Source organism: Pipistrellus kuhlii, unplaced genomic scaffold (genome assembly GCF_014108245.1).
Source record: "Pipistrellus kuhlii isolate mPipKuh1 unplaced genomic scaffold, mPipKuh1.p scaffold_m20_p_3, whole genome shotgun sequence".
In the NCBI taxonomy this organism is placed as follows: domain Eukaryota; kingdom Metazoa; phylum Chordata; class Mammalia; order Chiroptera; family Vespertilionidae; genus Pipistrellus; species Pipistrellus kuhlii.
Genome location: NW_023425529.1, coordinates 19,382,417 through 19,402,579, shown reverse-complemented (window position 1 = coordinate 19,402,579; position 20,163 = coordinate 19,382,417). Strand labels below are relative to the sequence as shown.

Sequence of the window (20,163 nt, the reverse complement as noted above, 5' to 3'; positions counted from 1 at the left end):
TAAATATACAAACATATTTCCTCCCTTAACTTCCTTTCTGTGGGTAAAAAAGAAAAAGAGAACATCCCTCTGACTCAGAGAGCGAGGACCGCACTGGCCCAGAGGGACAGAGCTCGCTGATCCTCATCCTCCGCTGGGCCCTCTCGGCCTGCCGTTCCAGGTACGTGAGAGGTGCTAGGTTTCAGTGTGCTGCGCCCTAACTGAAACGGGGGAAGAAATGCTCCAGCTGTTTTAATCAGTGACGTTTACTGACATGCTTCAAGTGGCCAAAGCGTGCAGCGAGCACAATTCCCAAAGTAATCAAAACACTCCTTTTTAAAGCCAAGAACTTTCTCTTGGTTTTGATCTACTCCAAAATACCCAATCGATAGCTTTAGGAGTAATCTCAAATAAATTGTAATTTACTTTCAACCCCAAATTATACATCTTCTACCTGACCTGAGGACAGAGGCACTGCTCTTGTAAAGGTACTGGGGCTAAGGGAAAGGGGGTAGAGCTCAGATAGATGACCCTGTAATTTAAAATTGCAACCAGAGAAGAAATACTTCAAGCACAATGGAGACATTCGATTGAAGAGCCACATTCATTTTGGAATGTTTGTTTGGAAAACAACTCTTCTGGGGAATTCGAAAGGTACTCAACAAAGTAACAGAATAAGTACATCTTGCTTGGGTTGTTTTGCAAAATAAAAAATATACATTTGAGTAGACCAGATGGCAAAACAGACCCATTACAACCTGAACACTATATTTAAAACACTTAAATTCTGAAAGCCTGAATATTAACAATCCTTTATCTATATTTGTGATCCTAAAAAGACATTAAATACTCTGAAACCCTCCTGTCCACCAAAACATAGAAAGACCCAACACTCTGGGCTAGTGGTATATCAGTAGTCGCACAGGACTGGATTAGAGATCTGAGTTTGCAACCTTTGCACAAGAGATCTTTAGGAACTCAACTAAGGGGAGGCACTTTATTCAAATGCTTAGCCTAAGCGAAAGGGGGTGGGGAAAGTACCTGTTATCTGAAACTATGTGGTCTAGCTCATGTTCCTTCTCACAGAACATTTCATAACAAAACATATTTTGTTTGGAAGCCAAGTATTTGCTTCATTAGAGCCAAGGACAATTATAATTTAGCAGCAATAGGGCACACAACTCCTGATTTAACTATGGGAAAGAAAAGAGAGAGACTCTCAATGGGGAAATCAGAAGATTCCTATCCCTAACCGGTTTGGCTCAGTGGATAGAGCATAGGCCTGCAGACTCAAGGGTCCCAGGCCAGATTCCGGTCAAGGTCATGTACCTTGCTTGTGGGCTCATCCCCATTAGGGGGTGTGCAGGAGGCAGCTGATCAATGCTTCTCTCTCATTGATGTTTCTAACTCTCTATCCCTCTCCCTTCTTCTCTGGAAAAAAAAAAATCAATGAAATATATTTTTTAGAAAAAAAGATTCCTAGGTCTATTTGAGTATATCATAGTATGAGGTGGATTCCTCAACCATCCCTCCATTTGATGGTCAGGGAGAAGTGACTGTCGCTTTGATGGGAACTGGAAAGGACTGCTCTGCCCTTGTGCACCTCCTAGTGTGGTGCTGTGCATAACTCTAGCTCCAGTGTTTCACTCCAGCGTGGAGGCATAGCCGGGCCTGAACCAGATGCACACCTACAGTGTGTTTCATTCTGGCTCAGAACACATTCATAAGGAAACTCCTGTCAAGGAACAAAGTAAGTGTTCTGGTTATGGCTACAGCCATTAGGTCTATCAGCAGTTTGTCCCTCATTTTGTTCCAGATCTCTTGAGGCAGAAACTCAATCTCAGCAGCTAATTTCAGTCTATTCTCGTTAGGAAAAATATCCAAGTTAGTTGACTCCACAAGGAAATGTGTGTGAACATTCATTCCTGCCCTCCCCACATACACATAGAGACATACAATAGAAACACATACATATGTATACACCCTGGATTGTCAAGATGATGTATGCTGCTGAAATGCCTAAAAGGTTATTTCTTGTTTAAAAATAAAATTTGAATAATCATTCTCCACGTATGGATTAGGCCCTAGCAAACTGTTATAAATACAGTTTGAGAAGACAGCAACAAAAGTTTTAAACAGAGGCTGTCTTGAGGGCTTTCCTGATGGATGCTGTTAACATGTACATTATTTAAAACAGGCATACCATTATGGATTATAAAAATAGAAATGTATATACTGGTTAATACATATTCACAGCTTATGCTGGAATGGCTCACAGGAGAAATCTTGGTTCATGCAGAAAATAGACGTTACTCAAGTACATATAAAGAAATAAAATTAGGTCCTTAAGGCTAAGAACTTAGTCATCAGCCCATTTGGTTTCTCTTTGCAGGGCAATAAAAAACATGAGAGGAGGTGACACCTAAACACACATACAAATACAATTACATGGAAAGAATATAAATTAACCAATAAAGCAATGTGGAGTTAAGGTGCAAAAATACAATCTTTACCCATTTTTCTCTACTCCTGTGTTTTCAAGCATTGCAACATATCAAATGCCATCGGTGGCAATACCAATCAGAATGTTTGTAAATTTTTCTAAGTGTTAAAAGTTGAAGCAAAATCCTTTGAGATCCAGGATCACACGTTTGGTAGAAACTGCAGATTTACAGAGATGACTGTGGAGCAGTAGGTAGTATATGGAGCCAAGAAATACAATCTTGTCTATTCATCTTTCATAGGAATTAGGATATTTACTTCAATCACTGACTCAACATTTTACAAGATCTTCACCCTGAAAAACAAATCAAAGTTACCAATGTAAGAATGGTTTTAAAGTCAATGAAATTTAGTTAATCTGTTTTAAAATGCATAAAAAATCTTTTTAAAGTTTGGTATCTAGCCCAGGTTGGTGTAGCTCAGTTGGTTGGAGTGTTGTCTCATGCACTGAAGGTCGTGGGTGCAGCTCCTGATCAGGCCATATGCTCGGGTTGCAAGTTTGATCCCTGGTTGGGGAGTGTGGAGCACAGGGGAGGCAACTGATCCACATGTCTCTCTCACATCGATGTTTCTCTAAATATATTTCCCTTGCCTCCTCTCCAAAAAAAATCAATTAAAAAATTTAAAGTTTGGTATCTATAGAAAGGCTATTTTAAAATACAAGCTGAAGGAAAATGGAACCAACTTGCCTTTTTTATTTCCTTAATTCAATTTAGATTAAGCAAACGTTACCTCATCTAATAAAAGTTAAAAACATGCCAATACTTCAATTTTATAAAGTTCTTTTTTTAACAAAAAAATGTTTATGATATTTTCTAATACTATTTCAGGTGCTCCCAAAGCAATCACAATGATGAAGAAATCAATGCCATGACATCTTCATTCTAAAATCTGTATAGTCTCCCTAACAAATGGTGCTGGGACAACTGGATATTCACATGCAAAATAATTAATTTGGAGCCCTACCTCATACTATATAGAAAAATTAACTCAAAATGGATCAATGACCTAAAAGTAAAAGCTAAAACTAAAAAACTCTTAGAAAAAAACATAAGATCAATCTTCATGATCTTGGATTTGGCGATGGATTGTTAGATATGACATACAAGGCAAAGACAATAAAAGAAAAATAGATAAACTGGACTTCCTCCAAATTAAAATCTTTCGTGCACCAAGGGACACTAGCAAGAAAAAGAAAACCTACAGAATGGGAGCAATATATGAAAATCATATCTTTGGTAAGAGAATCCAGAATACATAAAGAACTCTTACAACTGAACAACAAAATGAAAAAGAACTCAATTAAAACATGGGCAAGGGACTTAAAGAGACATTTCTTCAAAGGAGATATACACATGGCCAACAAGCACATGAAGAGATGCTCAACATCATTAGTCATTAGGGCAATGCAAATCCAAACCACAATCAGGCACCACACCCACTAGGAAGGCTATAGTTTTTAAAAATGGAAAATAAAAAGTGTTGAAAAGATGTAAAGAAATGGGAAGCTCCATATATTGCTAGTGAGAGTGTAAAATATTTCAGTCACTGTGGAAAACTGTGTGATTCCTGGAAAAGTTAAATATAGAACTGCCATATGTTCTAGCAATTGCACTTCTAGGTATATATACAAAAGAATTGAAAACAGTTACTCACACACTTGTACATACATGTTCATAGCAGCACTGTTCACAGTAGCCAAGAGGTAGAAGTAAAAATCCATAAATGAATGAATGGATAAACAAGTTGTGGTTCCATATACAAAGGGGTATTATACAGCCATAAAATGGAATGAAGTACCGGTATGAGCTACAATGTGGATAACCTTGAAAACATTATGCTAAGTAAAAGAAGCCAGACACAAAAAGTCACATGCTGGAGGACCCATTTATACGAAATGTCCAGATTAGGTAAATTCATAGACACAAAGCAGATTCATAGCTGCCAGGGGCTGGAGGGAGAGGGTAATAGTGAGTAACTGCTCTAATGAGCTTAGGGTTTTCTTTTGGAGTGATGAAATGTTTTGTAACTAGATAGAGGTGGTGGTTGCACAACATTTTAGATGTAATAAATGCTTCTGAATTGTTACCTTTAAAATGTTAATTTTATGTTATGTGACTTTTGCCTTAATAAAAAAATCCTTTATAGTGATGGGCCACTATATAAGACTCAGCCTGGACTAGGTGAGGACCTGGCACATACACCTCTGCTATTTCTTCACCTATAAAATAAAAAGTGTAACACCTTCACATAATTATTGGAGGAAATACTTAAGTGAAAATACTTTGTAAAATGTAATGCAATATACAAATAAAAGGTATTATTATTAACAATAGCTAGAATGGTATACTCCCATTTATGGAGTAGGTCAACTTAATAAAAAAATATTTCCAAAAATTTATCAGTTGCACTTTATAGACCCCATGTAAAATGCATTTCAGTATTTATAATCTAATCATTTCAATTGCTTATTAGTATTCTAGAGGTCTGGTACACGAAATTTGTGCACAGGGATGAAGGGGGGTCCCCTCAGCCCAGTCTTTACCCACTCCAATCCAGGATCCCTTGGGGGATGCTCAACATCTGATTTAGGCTTATTCCTGGGGATTGGGCCTTAACTGGCAGTTGGGACATTCCTCTCACAATCCGGAACACTGGCTCCTAACTGCTTACCTGCCTGCCTACCTGATCGCCTCTAACTGCCTCTGCCTGCCGGCCTGGTTGCCCCCAACTGCTCCCCCCCCCCCCACTCCAGCTTGGTCGCCCCTAACTGCCCCCCTCTGCTGGCTTGGTCACCCCTTATTGCCCCCCACCCCACTAGCCTGGTTGCCCTTGACTGCCCCTCTCTGCCAACCTGGCTGCCCCCAACTGCCCTCCCCAGCTGGCCTGGCCACCCCACACAGCCTGCTATTCGGTTGTTACTGTGAGGGTGTCCTGACCAATTTACATACTACCCTTTTATTAGTATAGATTATAAACATCAACATTTTATTTATTTAAAGATAAATACAGAGGGAAAAAGTCATACAGAGACAAATGATCAATAGAAATCCTATCTTAAGACCCTCCTCTACCTACATAGAAACTCTCCAGGTATTATACTCACAGGAATTGGTGTTAGCGTCTGTTTTTCCAACCTTCAAGTGCCTGCTTGAGTTCTGCTGAGACTTGTTCTGCTCTTCTCCAGTCAGTAGAGCCTTTATTTCAGAAGGGATTTTTCCTTGGTCCATTGCCATACACCACTGCTTATACTGAAATATATGAAACATATTTAAGTAAAATTTTACTAGTCAGAGTTCAGGAACCACTGTTGAAATGCTAAGAACTCCCATGTCAACAAGTCAAATTGGCTGCTGGGAATTCCATCCTTCATTGTACTTCCTATTTCCAACCTAGGACATGGATGAAGCCTACCATCTTTCACAAGAGGGTGAAAAACTGCTGCTGAATCTTCTGATGACATACTGGAATATTGCTTAGATTAAAAAAGGCCCCGCTGGTTAAAAGACTGTCTCCTCACAGTGTGCTACCAATTAGAATTCATCTCTTTTGGCTAAATGATCACATTATTACTTCTACTCCTAAAATAAATACTTTTGTAATTCCCTTCTCTCTTTCATAAGCATTCATTAAACATCTGCTTTCTTTTTTATAATATATTTTTATTGATTTCAGAGAGGGAGAGGGAGCGGGAGAGAGAGATAGAAACATCTATGAGAGAAAATCATCGATTGGTTGCCTTGTGCATGCCCCCAACTGGGGACAGAGTCCACAACCCGGGCATGTGCCCTTGACCAGTATGGATCCCGGGATCCTTCATCCACGCTCTATCCACTAAGCCAAACCAGCTAGGGCATCTACTTTCTACCAGAGTGTATACTAGGAATTAGGGTATATAAAGATTAAATACTCCAAAGACTATGCCTTCAAGTGGCTTACATTACAGAAGGTGAGAAATAATTATAGCATAAGTCAAATTCAATATACTGAAAAAATATTACTGAATAGTGTATATCTGAACTCTCTTTATACCCCAACCTTATTTTCGTATCTTCTAAAAAGTGGAGGTAGCCTGTCCTACTTTTGTAATGACCAAGGTACTATTATCTCTCTCTTCTCCAACCTGTCACCTCCTCCCTTGAGCTCACAGTAACGGGGTTTCTATTTTCTTACATTTCTACAACCACCACCCAAAATCTGAATAAATAAATGAAAGAATGAAACATGCCAAATAAATAAATGTTTAAACAAATGGTATCATACTATTCATATTGTAGCATATTGTTATATTGCTTTTTCTACTTAGCCATATATTGTAAATGTTTTTCTATATTAATAAACATATAGGTGTACTATGATTTTTATTGGGTGTAAAGTAGTCCAATATATGAATGTGCTATCATTTATTTAACCAACCCATTATTGTACATTTGGGTTATTTTCCATTATTTTCCTATCATAAACAATCCCTCAATGACATAGTCATGTACATTCCACTCCTACTAGTAGTGTATGAAAATGCTTATTTGCCCACATCCTGAATGACCAACAAATATGCTTTCCCATGTCTGTCAAATGGATCGTGAAAACTGGTTTCTTCGTGTTTTAATGCTTTGACTGGGAAGCTTACGTTGATTTTTTTCATGTATTTATTGACAGACTTTCTTACCATTTCCAGTTCCTCTCTGAGGGCACATATGGCTCTTTCCCGGCTGGATACCAATTCTTCCAAATATTGATACCTCAGTTTCTTTCTGGCCCGGCATTCTCTTGCACTCTGCCGGCTCCTCTCAAGTTTTGCCTTCAAGTCAATTTTGGCTGGCTTCCGGCCACGTTTGCCAGGCTTCTTTACTTTGCCTCCAATCACCTTCAGCAAAAAAGACAAGAAATAATTTTTTTGTCTTAGTTCTGTGTCTAGGAAAGTGACTATGCCTGCATACTAGCATGGAAAATATTTATAAATAATAAATAAATAAATGAAGAATGGAACTAAAAAAGCATAATCCCATCAAATGCCTTATGAGGCTTTGCTTCATAATTTGTTTTCCTGGTACCTTTGATACCATGAATTTGCAAGAAGAAATAATATAAGTTTTTATTATTTCTTTAATAATAAACTTCAAATAGCTTAATAATAAACTTTATAAGCCATATGTAACTGAATTATTGCCAAATTTTTATTGACTTGATAAAATAATAAGTTAAAAAAATCAATATTCAAAATTGTAAGTTTACTATGACCTCAAAGAAGAAAGGATGTTGTTAACAAAAGGTCAACGAATATTTCTCTGATGGGTATGATTATAAACAGCTTTTTCTCACCTGTATTTTTAATGATTTTTAAATGTTTACAATTAGAAAAACAAAATTTGTATGTAAAATTATGTATATATAAAAACAAATAGGTATCCTAAGCAATTTGACAATAAATTTCCTGTTCAAATGTGAGCAGTCCCTGAAATCCTCAGGGTACTTCTCTTCTGCCTTTATTATTTTTTAAAAAGTAATTCTTGCCAAAACCAGTTTGGCTCAGTGGATGGAGCGTCGGTCTGTGGACTGAAGAGTCCCGGGTTCGATTCCGGTCAGGGGCATGTACATTGGTTGCGGGCATATCCCCGGTGGGGGGTGTGCAGGAGGCAGCTGGTCGATGTTTCTCATCAATGTTTCTGGCTCTCTATCCCTCTCCCTTTTTCTCTGTAAAAAGTCAATAAAATATATTTAAAAAATATAAAAATAATTCTTTATTGTTGAAAGTATTACATATGTGTGCCCCCCCCCCCGCCCTGCCTGTCCCCTCCCCGCAGGCCTGCAGCACTCTACTGTCTGTGTCCATGGGTTATGCACATATGCATACATGGCTTCTCTCCTTTCCTTTAGAAGCCCATAATTATAGTAAAATTTTCTACACTGTCTCAGGAGATTTCTACCTGATATTCATTTACCTGCATAGGCACAGGTTTCTGGTGACAGGCAAAGTAACTTAATCTCCTTCATTATTTAGTTTTGGAACCTCCCCACGTCCTTACACAAGATGTAACCATGAGGATGATGATGTTTTACATACATGAGCCTGAACTTACACATCAAATTTTTTTTTTTTTTAAAGAAGTCCTTTGAAAGGCGGGGGCGGGGGGTTACCTTTATTCCAATGAACAAATTTGTTTGGAAAGTGCTCAGGAGCCAATTTCTGACAAGCCACAATACAATATGCTTTTAGAAAAGGCTAATGTTATTTTAGAGCAATAGATTTTTCTTTAAATTCCCAAACAACTGGATTATCCACTGTTTATCAGACAAGGTTCTGAATGATGTCCTGTTCTTTCTGAAAGTTACCCTCGGAGAATAAAAAGTACATGGAAAGTAGTATTTCGGAGGCTTTAGAGGCCATTGTAAAAGAGAAGATGCAAATCAAATGCTGACAGGTCATTAGAATACCTGTAGAAATCTTCCCAGGTAACAAAACTCAAAGGATTTGTTTGAAATCACTATTAATATCACACACTAACAATGCCCTATAAAAATCAGATCATTACTAAGTATCATGGTTGGGTCAAGAAAAACCACACTTTAAATGTGGATCAGCCACATTTACCAGACCCTGTTTTATAACATGATGGTTAGCCACTGCATCTAGCATTTTATAGGATGGCTCTGAAATGAAACTGAAGAGGGAAAAAGTCTTTCCTTCCCACCACCATCTTGAAAGCTAGCTGCTTCAGTACTACTCCCAAATTAGTTTCAACTTTTCAAAAACTGGTCTTTTAAAGCTATTCTATTCTGCATCATCATGTCTTTGTTCCAATATAATAATATATATCTCAGGAAATTTTCCCTCAGGGTCAAATATTTGATTAGCAATTCCAGGATGACTAGTTGATCCAAATATTACCCTGGGCTAAATTATGCTTATCAACTGCACAACTTTATTTATTTAAATATACTTTATTGATTTATTACAGAGAGGAAGGAAGAGTGATAGTTAGAAACATCGATGAGAGAAAAACATCGACCAGCCTCCTCCTGCACGCTCCCCACTGGGGATGTGCCCGCAACCAAGGCACATGCCCTTGACCAGAATCAAACCGGGGACCTTTCAGTCCGCAGGCTGATGCTCTATCCACTGAGCTAAACCAGTTTCGGCTCAACTGCACAATTTTAATAAAGCATTTTGAAATCGCCTTAATTAAAACAAAGTGTACTTGCTTTGCTACAGCTTTTAAAAAACAATATATTTACAGCGGAAACTCCTGTCTATAGAGAAATAAATGGTAACCACATCTATTCTTTATGTTGTAAAATGAGTCATCACACAACACTATCTATATTGCCGATTTTAATTAATGCAGGAGTGGCTGCTTTGAGAAGCCAACAAGAGAACACAGAGTACTTCACAGATTTCATTGATTTCTGAAACACACCTAGCACAGTCATAAAAATCAAACAGAAGTTATAACCCTTTGTTTAGTTTTCATGGTAGCAAAATATTTAAATTGGAACTATCTTATTCCCCCTTTTATTAGAAAGGCAGAGTAAATTAATCCAGGGTTCCTGTATTTTATATCACCTCCTGTAAAATTTTAAGTCACATAACACCACCTCTCTAGCTTAACTTTTCCTCAGGAATAAATAAAATTTTTGGCTTTTGGTGCAAGCTAAAACTTCATCAGTGTACAGTTTTCAAAAGTCAAGTATATCACAGAATTATTTTAAATTTTAAGTGTAATAATGTGTGACAGCACTTTGTAAAGGAAAGGTTATTATACACATGTAGGTTACTATACTAGGTTGCCAACTACAGTAGTCAATGAAACTTTATATATTTCATAAGCCATAAAGATGGCAGGACGAATAGGAGAAGTTAATTAGAAACTAGGAACCAGAAACTAAAACTGAAACCAACCTCACAAATTCCTTAAATATCCCTGGGCCAAAAGTCATTCGTACCTATGTTTCATAAAATTTTCACAAATCCAGTGATAACCACAGTGCCCCCTTGCTTTCTCCTATTTCTTCTGTGAGGAAGCTTTTTTTCCTCACCTGTATTTTTTATGATTTTCGAATGTTTCTAATTTATGTGTTCAAAAAGCCTGGGAATTAAGAAAAAAACGACTGGATTCAGCCAAGAGAGAGTTCCTGATAATTCTAAATTTAGCCATTACAGAGAAAGACAGAATAGTTTGCAAAGGTCTGAGCATAGAGGGCACAGGCTTCCCAGTCAACAGGTTTAACTTCCTCAGGAAGAGGGGGCATGACTATAGCTGCAGGCTCTTTAGGGGCTTATGAGAAGAGGAGATTTCCAGGGACCAGATTAAATCCTGTTTCAAAGGGGCTTGAGTCACTTTAGGCACAAGAACAACATAAATGCAGGGCTAAATCGGGGGGTACAAAGAGGGAGCACACACAGTGGACAAGGCCTTGACTTAGGCACTCTACATGTTCTCTCATTTTACCATTTCAGGTGAGGTAAACCCTACAATCCTCATCTTTTTCAGGGAAAGGGGAACAATAACTCATTTATCCAACAACCATTTATTGAATACCCACTATGCCCCCAAACACTGTCAAACTCCAGGAATATCAATATAAGATAGGGTCCTTACTTTTAATGTATTTAGACTCGTGAAACACAGCAGATAGAAAAAAAAAACACACACACACACACCAATAATATTATAAATGACAGGATAATTGTATCTACAGGAGTGCTGGTAGTGGATACACATGCAGATATGCATAGCGATCTCTTTATTGCATAGATAACCAATTTTTTTTTTTATGACAAAATTTTAGCTCAGAGATTTTCAATGTCAGAGAAGGGGCTAGACCCAAGTCCTCTGATTTGCATTATAGCAACTTGTCATACGGTAACTCACTGTCATACGATAACTCGCTGTCATCAAGCATGACTATTCTCCCTAGGTTCCTAGGTAATACTCTTTAACTTGCACATATAGTTCCCCAAAAAGGCTCTACCAAAAACTGACAGGTGTTAAGTACACACTGCTATATTAATGCTATGTAGTCATTCATTTAATCCAGCTCACTGTGGCATTAGGCACCTGGGAAGGCAGTGGTGAGGTTAACAAACCTGTTCATTTTATGCTTCCTTGAAATTTTTGTTGTGACTCTCCACACCCACCCACTGTAGTCATGCCAATTTATTACTTTATAAAATCTCCTCCTCTCTATTCCTACCACCTACATTAGGCAGGGATCTCAGGGATTATTACAATAGGTTCCCAATGGGTCTCCCTCCCCCACTCCTCCCTTCCCTAGTTAATCCATCTTGCAAAGAGCTGCCAAAGGAACCTTTCTTTTCAGCTTATGATGATCGCATTTTTAATTTAGTGTATTGGTTCGTTTTAAGAGTAACACCTGATCATTACAGGGAGGGTGAACTTTAATGGCCTTTTGGCCATGTCACTCTCAAGCTCAAGTGAAGACCTTTGGCTTAGCACTGCTTACTAGGTCACCACATCCAGCATGTGAGTTTCCTGTGGCTGCTGTAACCATTACCACAAACTTGGTGGCTTAAAATAACTTTAATGTCCCTTTACAGAGAATTGGCCAATTCCTGCTCTAGCTTGGGACAGAATACTTATTTGCAGGTGCAATAAGCTTTAGAACAGGATATTCCCTTTCCCTGATTTTCTGGGGGACTCCTATTCTTCCTTACAGGTTCATTCCTACTGTGTGAACCATGACTGACATAACCAAACCATTAGGCATCCATTCCAGTGCCCCGAAACCATTTTGCCTCTACTGCCCTCATTTCTTACTTCACTATATTGTAATTATCTTCCTATGTGTCTGCCTTGGCCACTGAAATGTAAGCTCCAAAGAATAGTTATGAACTCTTATTGACCTTTGTATCTCTACTGTCTAGCACAGTGCCTGTACATATTCAGTGTCCAACAAATGTCTGATAATTAAAAAAAAAAAAAAAACTTTTCTGAGAAGAGCAAAACATTATTTAAACTTCAATTTCAATTATGGTTTGTATAGTAATAAAATTACCCCTTAAGGTTAAACTATCTGTAGAGGCAACCTGGTTAAAATGTGCATGTAACCTAGATGGGAAAGGCAGGCACATTAAAATATTAATATCTGCTGTCAGGTATTTATTTAGTAGATGAGCTGGCTCTTCTGTGTTAGTCTTGTGGAAAGTATTGATGGAGTAGAAAAACAGAAAAGGCAGAATATGTCTGAGCATTGTGGTGCTTCCAAGGAGGGTAGCTCCAACTGTAAAGGAAAGCTAAGGGGACTTCAAGGGCCAAAGCTCAGGTCTGGGAATGTCAAAGAGATTTTTTTGATCAACTTAAAAATTTTTGCAAGAACTAGCACTACTCACAACAACTGAATGGAACAAAAGAACCTGTCTTCTAACCTAAGGAAGGTGTAAGAAACCTCACTTTTAGGTAACTGTGGGTTAGGCAGATGGAAAGGAAGTATGGAGGCGAACAGTAGCCCACAGAAACATACTGTAACAAACAGCTGGCCACCCTTTCATCAGTACCTCAATTGGAACTTTTTTTTTTAAAAGATATATTATTGATTTTGTACAGAGAGGAAAGGAGATAGAGAGTTAGAAACATCGATGAGAGAGTGTCATCAATCAGCTGCCTCTTGTACACCCCCTACTGAGGATATGCCCGCAACCAAGGTACATGCCCTTGACCGGAATCGAACCCGGGACCCTTCAGTCCCCAAGCCGATGCTCTATCCATTGAGCCAAACCGGTCTTGTCTCAATTGGAACTTGATGCCCTACACTGTCAGGGTGGGCAAAAAAGCATGGTGGTCTTTTATCAATTTACTAGAGGCCCGATGCATGAAGATTTGTGCAAGAATGGGCCTTCCTTCCCCTGGTTGTTGGCACTGCCTTTCCGCTCCAGCCTTCCCATGCTGCCCAGAGGCCCCGAGGGCTGGGGTGATGCGAAATGCCTGCTTCCCGCCCTACCTCCAGCCGCTTGGCATCTGTGTATGCTAATTAACATGCCAGCTTTAATTTGCATACTCACTCCTGATTGGCTGGTGGGTGTCAGGTGTCACGAAGGTACAGTCAATTAGCATGTTACTCTTTTATTAGGTAGATAGTCTGCGGCAAGAACATATCTGGTCTAGGATATTTCAATTTACTCATTCATTCATTCAATAAACATAAAAGTCGAATTTAAAACACAAACCTTCTGTTTATGATCAAAGCCTCTGAAAAGATCACATTTCAATTTTCTTTGTAACTGAATGGGGCAGGTCAGGGAGAAAAGGCTTTCATAAGAACAAGCACTCTTTTGTAGAGGTGGACATGCAGGTGGGCTCAGGAGACTTCCTTTCTCACATAATCTGACAGTTTAGAGCACATGTGTCAATCACAAGGCCCGCGGTTCAAATCCGTCCCGCCAGGCCTTGCAATGTGGCCTGCACCACGCTGTCATCACTGCACTCCGCTGCGTTTCCATCACAATGACAGTTTATGACTGTTCAGTAAACCATTCGGCCCGCGATTTAGGCTGGATTTTAGATTTTGGCCCCTTCTCTGATTGAGTTCGACACCCCTAGTTTAGAGCAACGGTTGCCAACCTTTCGGACCTCATGGACCACCAGTGGTCTGCGGACCAGCGGTTTAAGTTCACTTCATGTCCCATCCCATTGCACCTATCCCATTTGGGGGCATAGTTAGGAGCAAAGGATAGTGCAGGAGTAAACAGAACCGCAAAAGTTACACAACAGTATGCACTTAAGGATTAGTAAAATGTGCCCTAGCTGGTTTGGCTCAGTGGATAGTGCATGGGCCTGGGGACTGAAGGGTCCCTGGTTCAATTCTAGTCAAGGGTTGTGAGCTCAATCTCCAATAGGGAATGTGCACAAGGCAGCAGATCAATTATTCTTTTTTTAAAAAAATATATTTTATTGATTTTACACAGAGAGGAATTGAGAGGGACAGAGAGTTAGAAACATCGATGAGAGAGAAACATCGACCAGCTGCCTCTTGCACACCCCCAACTGGAGATGTGCCCGCAACCAAGGTACATGCCCTTGACCAGAATCAAACCCGGGACCTTTCAGTCTGCGGGCCGACGCTCTATCCACTGAGCCAAACCGGTCCCGGCAGATCAATTATTCTATTGTTGATGTTTCTATCTCTCTCTCCCACTCTGAAATTAATTAAAATATTTTTTAAAAAGAACTAGTAAAAGGAGCATGTTAGGTGCCTACTACCCTATGCTGAGGACCAAGGAAGTCACTTTGAGGTAATACAATAATGATAACATTTTTTGAGTGTCTATTGTGTTATAGTCTGTACTCGAGGCATTATTTCTAATCCTCAACAAAGCCTGTGAAGAAGGTGGCATTTAATTAACATTTAATTAATGTTTAATTTTAAGTTAAAATTAAAATAACTTAGCCAAGATTTATTCCTTCCTAACCTAATAGAGATCTACTCGGTATTTGAACTCTGCTACTTAGCACTTTCCCAAGCCCTGTTTTAGATATCCAATATAGCTCTTGCTTTATTTTCCTATTTGTTATCATCTGCATACTCTGGCTGGCTCAATGAAACACATTAATGAAGTCCAGGTACATGAGGGCATTCTCTGTAATGCCACTCTGTTCCAATTCAATTCAATCATTAATGACAACCAGTACTCTATGCCGTATCAGGCACAATCCTAGACACTTGGGAGGCAAAGCTGCACCCACATTCGGATTTGTCCTGCTCTTACTCCAGGAGGCAGAATGTGGAGAGCTCTTGGCAAACTCATTCATCACCACTGATGAAAACAACTCGGGATACAGAATCTTTATAAAGGGAGGACCTCCCATTATCATCAACCGTTTCTTGACCCGCTCATTCAAATACTGCCTTTCTATCATTGCTGCTCCTGCTCGCTTCATCCTCTTCCTGTCGCCCTGCCCTAGCTGTCAGTGTTTGTCATCCTGTGTGCTCTCACCAGCTCTGCTCCCACACTCCCAAGCCCCAGTCCTCACCATCTTCCCTTCAGGGAGCAATGGAACCTGAGACTCCATCACCCATACATAATGTGAGGAAGAAGTGTGTTATGTGTGTGAGTATGGATGTCTGTATGTACTAGGAAGACAATTGTTTTGTAGGACTGCAACAGAGAAAGGCAGACCTTGGACCTGCTGAAGCCTTATTACTTAAGGGCTGTTTCACAGTCTGACTTCGGAAAGCAGCCCAGTCTTTCTGTACATGGCATTTAAATATTACTCACCCAAACCTATGACATGCAGTCAAGGTGAAAGTAGTGTGTTCACAGGGACACTATTCATCCACTGACATCTGAAATGGATTTTACTTTCCACACTTATTAAAGATTTAAGAAACTCAAGGTTTCTAAATTGTTTTATAAAAACAATGAATTGATAAAGAGTGAAAACCCAATTTATTTTGTGTACCTGGAAAACCCTAGAGGAAGTAAGTTATGAATAGTCTACCCCCATAACTTAATTTCACTCTTCTGGGCAAAACAAAATAAAATTTTATACCCTCTAATAGTTTGCTTGTTTTAGAAATAACTCCTAGGTGACTTTATAGGGAAGTAAAATAACTCAAAATCTTAAGCATTTTTCTTGGACTTCTTTGAGATTATTGAAGACTTTGAGAAAGTTATTAAATGTTTCAAAGGTGTGAAAAGGAAACAACTGAAAATGATGTAGACTATTCTGTGAGAACAATATGTTATTTTGGCATTCTTAAAGAACCATAACATGATTTTTCTGGGAAAGATAATGGATACAGTATGTGGATTTAATTTCTAAATTAACACTGAAGAGCAAGCTAGCAGAAGCTTTCTGGAAAAGTTTTCTGATTTTTCTGGAATGTTTAGAACTCCCCCTCTCTGTCTGGGAAAGACCACTGCCTATTAGGTGGGACTTACTACTTCACAAGCAGACTGCTTCTCTAGGTGAGTCCCAATTCCAGAGTACTGTGCTGGACTTTCCCTTCTATCCCTTTTCTCAGAGCCTTCTGCCGGAACAGGAAGAGGAGATCATGTAGAACAACACAAGCAGTACAGAGAAGCTGGAAATCTTTTCAGTCTCTCTGATTGATAGGTGAAACCAAAACTGGACAGCAGCAAAAATGTTACCTGGAAGGGGAAAGGGACACCCAAACCAAGAATAGGACTACCTCCAGCATCATGCTGGAGAGTGTAGAAAGTCAGACCTCTGGATAGCAGAGGGAAGGAGCAAGTCCCACTTCAAAAATTGGCAATTTCTGGAAGTCTGATGATCAATAAGCTGACCATCCCTATCTCCATGAAATAAAACTGGTCAACACTAATGTGGATAGACATAAAGACAAAAAGGTTATACACATGTGAATGACCAATCATGAACACTGCTCTTATCATCACAAGGATAACTGATTTGGATAGAGAAAGGGGGTTACAATGGGATATTAGCGATCGATTTAACAAGAAAGAATTCACTACGTTTCTTCGGGAAGCCTTTCCAGAGGAGGTTAGCTTCCAGACTCTGGACGAATAGCAACAGGAGCTCAGCAAAGTGTTCCAACCAACCACAGGAAAATAGCTCAGAGGGGGAGTGAACTGATTATATGAATGGGGCATTGAGTAAAGGGCGCAGGAGAGAAGAAAGGGGAACAGTCAAGGGAAATAGGGCTGGTTCAGGGTGTCCTAGTTAAAGATCTCCCAACTAGAGAAAGCCGGGGCGGGGGCAAGGGAAGGCAAAAAAGGGAAAGCAAAAATAATTCCTTCACTGATCTCGGTAGGCAAGTCAAGGGACTGGGGTTGGCACTACCTGGAAAAGCTGACACACAGGCTTTTGCCCTGAAGAGTGAACAGTTCCCGGAGGAGAGGGCCCCTTTTGAAAGAACACGGCCCGCTGCCTCCTGAGTTCCTGGGTGGGTGGGGGCCCTGGGGTGCTAGCTGAAGGCGCGGGGGCAGCTCAGGCAGGTGCTTCTTGGGTGCTGGCACGGACTACAGAGCTAAGGCTCAGCGGCGGGACCCGCACTCAGCTTAGCGACAAGCAGGCGGCGGCGGCGGCGGCGGCGGCGGCAGCTGCGCGTGCAAACCACAGGACTTACCTTACTGTCATCCATCTCGGCAGGCAGGCCAGCCTGGCCAGGCGCTCCCTCCCCCTGCCCTCCCAGCTCCGCCGGCCGGGCCCGGCCCGGCCCCCGCCCCGGGGGAAGAAGGGGGTATGGTTCTGACTGCCTCCTCTCGCCTAACAGTTCGCTTCCCTGATGCCACCGTCACGGGGAGGATGAGGGACCAGTTCAGGAATGGCAGAGCGGACCCTGGAGGCGGCCCAGAACGCCTCCCTTCGCCGCCACCGCCCCCTCCGCCCCCTCCATGACAGTCTGGGTGTGTTTACAGGCGCCCTGGAGAGCTGCCGGGACACTGGGGTGGGCGGGGGGAGAGGCACGCGCGGAAGGGCCCCCTCCGGCCGCCGTAGCACCGCGGGGTTCTGGGGATTGTAGTTTTCCCTTTCCCCAGTCTGTACGCGGCAGACGAGGAAGGGAACTACAATGTCCACAAGGCTTCCGCCAAGCGTCTGTTTTCCTCCTGCTGCGAGCATTGCGAGGGCGGGACCGGGCGGGGCCGGGCGGGAGGCCCTCACTGCGTTTCCCACAATCGCTCCCTGGGAGGTTTGGGCCTCGGGGTCCCAGCGGCTTGGGCACCGGGAGGAAGGAGTCTGGGGCCCTATGGAGGCAGCCCTGAGGTGGGGACCCCCAGAACCCCCGGAAGGTTTCTTATTGAAAAGGCGCGGCTGCTTCGGGAAACTATTTGGAGGTTCCTTACGATATTAGAGTTACCATATGGCCGGCAATTCCCGGAGAAGTGGGAACACATGTCCACATGAAAACTTGCACTTGACTGTTCTGTCCTAGAAACTTTGTTCATAATAGTCCGAAAGTGGAAGCAAACCAAGTGTCCTTCAGTGGATGAGTGAATATGGCCAATTGTAGCGTATTGTTAGGAATAGTACCAGACCCTAAAGAGGAACGAAGTATTGATGACGTGCTTCAATGTGGATAAGCCTGGGAAAACATGCAAAAATGAAAGAAGCCAGACAAGAAAGCCAAGCCACATATGGTAGATTTCACTTATAAAGAAATGTCCAGAATAGGTAAGTTTAAAGAAACAGACAGTTGAGTGGTTGGCGGGGGCAAGGGTTGGGGAACAACAAGGAGGAAGGGGAGCTGGGTTGGGGGAGTGATGGTTAATGGATCCTGGGTTTCTTTTTGAGGTGATGAGATGTCCTCAGATTGATTTGGGGATGGCTGCACAGCCCTGTAAACATGTTAAAACCCACTTATATATATATTTTTAAATGAGTACATTTTATGGTGTGTGAATCATATCTCAATAAAGCCATTTAAAAAAATGAGTGTCCTTGTGCCCTCTTGATTTAATAAAGTCCATGAGCTCGTTGTTGTATAAGCCTATATCAGGCCATTGAGGACTTGACAAAAGTTGTGTGTTCATTAATGTTATTCTGAAGAGCCCTTTGATTCCTTTTACACTCTTCCAAAATTCAATTTGAGATAGAGTTCCCAGATTCAGCAGTAAGTATACAGGACAGTCACTTACAATTGGGTTTTCAGAATAATACCTTTTGTAGTATAAGTATGTCCCATGTAATATTTGAGACACATTCTTACTTAAAAAAAAAAGTATTTGTTCTTTGTCTGAAAATGAAAATTAACTGGGTGTCTCCTGTTTTATTTGGCAACTCCAAATTGAGTAAGAGTAAGTACTAATAGGCAAGTTGAGTCATATCTGTCTGATCTGTACAGTCAGTCCTCCAAAGGCGCTGTGAAGAAGGCAACCTCTTCCAAGTCAATACGGCCTGGGCAGGTCATGAGGTTGGTAATGAGTCTGGCATGCTAGGCTAGGGACTGTTGGGCCTAGCTACATCCTCTCTGAGGATCAAGGGGGCAAAAGTCGGTGTCAGTGCAGGCTCTCTTCCTCTTCCTTACCTAATACCTCTTGTTCAACACCTCCAAGAGTCCCTTTCCACCTCCCAGCCTCCTCATCCTGAGCCCAGCCTGCCCTCACTTTGCCTCCTCCCTGTGCCTTTGCTGCTGTTAAGCCCTGTTCGTCAAAGTGGAACTGTTTTTCTCCTGGGTTAGTTCTCTGCCACTTCTCCTTCCCACGACAGAAATGCGCCCACATGGATGGACCCGGAGAGCATTATGCTCAGTGAAGTCAGTCAGAAAGACAAGAACAGTAACCATATGATTTCACTCATGCGTGGAATCTAATGAACAAAATAAACTAACCAATAAAATAGAAGCAGACTCATAGAGAACAGACTGACAGCTGTTGGGGGGATGGTGGTGAAAAAGGTGAAGGGATTAAGCCAAAACACACACACACACACACACACACTAACCCTCAATAGACCTGGACAACAGTATGGTGATTAACAGAGGCAAAGTGGGGATGAGGTGAAGTAGAAGAGGACATTGGGGGGATAAATGGTGATGGAAGAAGATTGGATTTGGTGTGGTGAACACACAATACAACATACAGATGATACATTATAGAATTGTACCCCTGAAACCTATATCATTTTATTAACCAATGTCACCCCAAGAAATTCAATAAAAAATATGCACCCAGCCCTTGGTAATGGAACTTAACTACCCATGCTTGGCCGGGTGTGAGCAGCTCACAGACACAATTGCCAG

General features: G+C 41.0%; 1 protein-coding gene across 6 annotated transcripts; it reads right to left on the bottom strand.

Moving 5' to 3' along the window:
* Positions 1 to 1,739: 1,739 nt before the first annotated feature.
* Positions 1,740 to 18,340, bottom strand: CREBL2 (cAMP responsive element binding protein like 2). Of its 6 annotated transcripts, none has more exons than XM_036457872.2 (4): positions 18,224 to 18,340; positions 7,151 to 7,348; positions 5,538 to 5,732; positions 1,740 to 2,776 (listed from the first exon to the last, which is right to left on the bottom strand). In XM_036457872.2, exons 1-3 carry the CDS (start codon positions 18,317 to 18,319, stop codon positions 5,556 to 5,558), a joined length of 471 nt encoding a protein of 156 aa, XP_036313765.1. In that variant the 5' UTR covers positions 18,320 to 18,340; the 3' UTR covers positions 1,740 to 2,776; positions 5,538 to 5,555. The 6 variants fall into 6 exon arrangements, with proteins under 6 accessions (XP_036313765.1, XP_036313766.1, XP_036313768.1 ...); XM_036457873.2 differs by having other exon boundaries at positions 5,588 to 5,732; XM_036457875.2 differs by lacking the exon at positions 18,224 to 18,340 and adding an exon at positions 17,551 to 17,855.
* Between the last annotated feature and the right edge of the window lie 1,823 nt (positions 18,341 to 20,163).

Coding starts and splice junctions, on each gene's coding strand:
- CREBL2 (XM_036457872.2), bottom strand. CDS start 18,319: ATGTGTTCCCACTTCTCCGGGAATTGCCGGCCATATGGTAACTCTAAT. Junction 7,349..18,223: donor GAAGCAGCCGCGCCTTTTCA/ATAAGAAACCTT, acceptor TTTTTGCTGAAG/GTGATTGGAGGCAAAGTAAA. Junction 5,733..7,150: donor TCAGAGAGGAACTGGAAATG/GTAAGAAAGTCT, acceptor CATATATTTCAG/TATAAGCAGTGGTGTATGGC.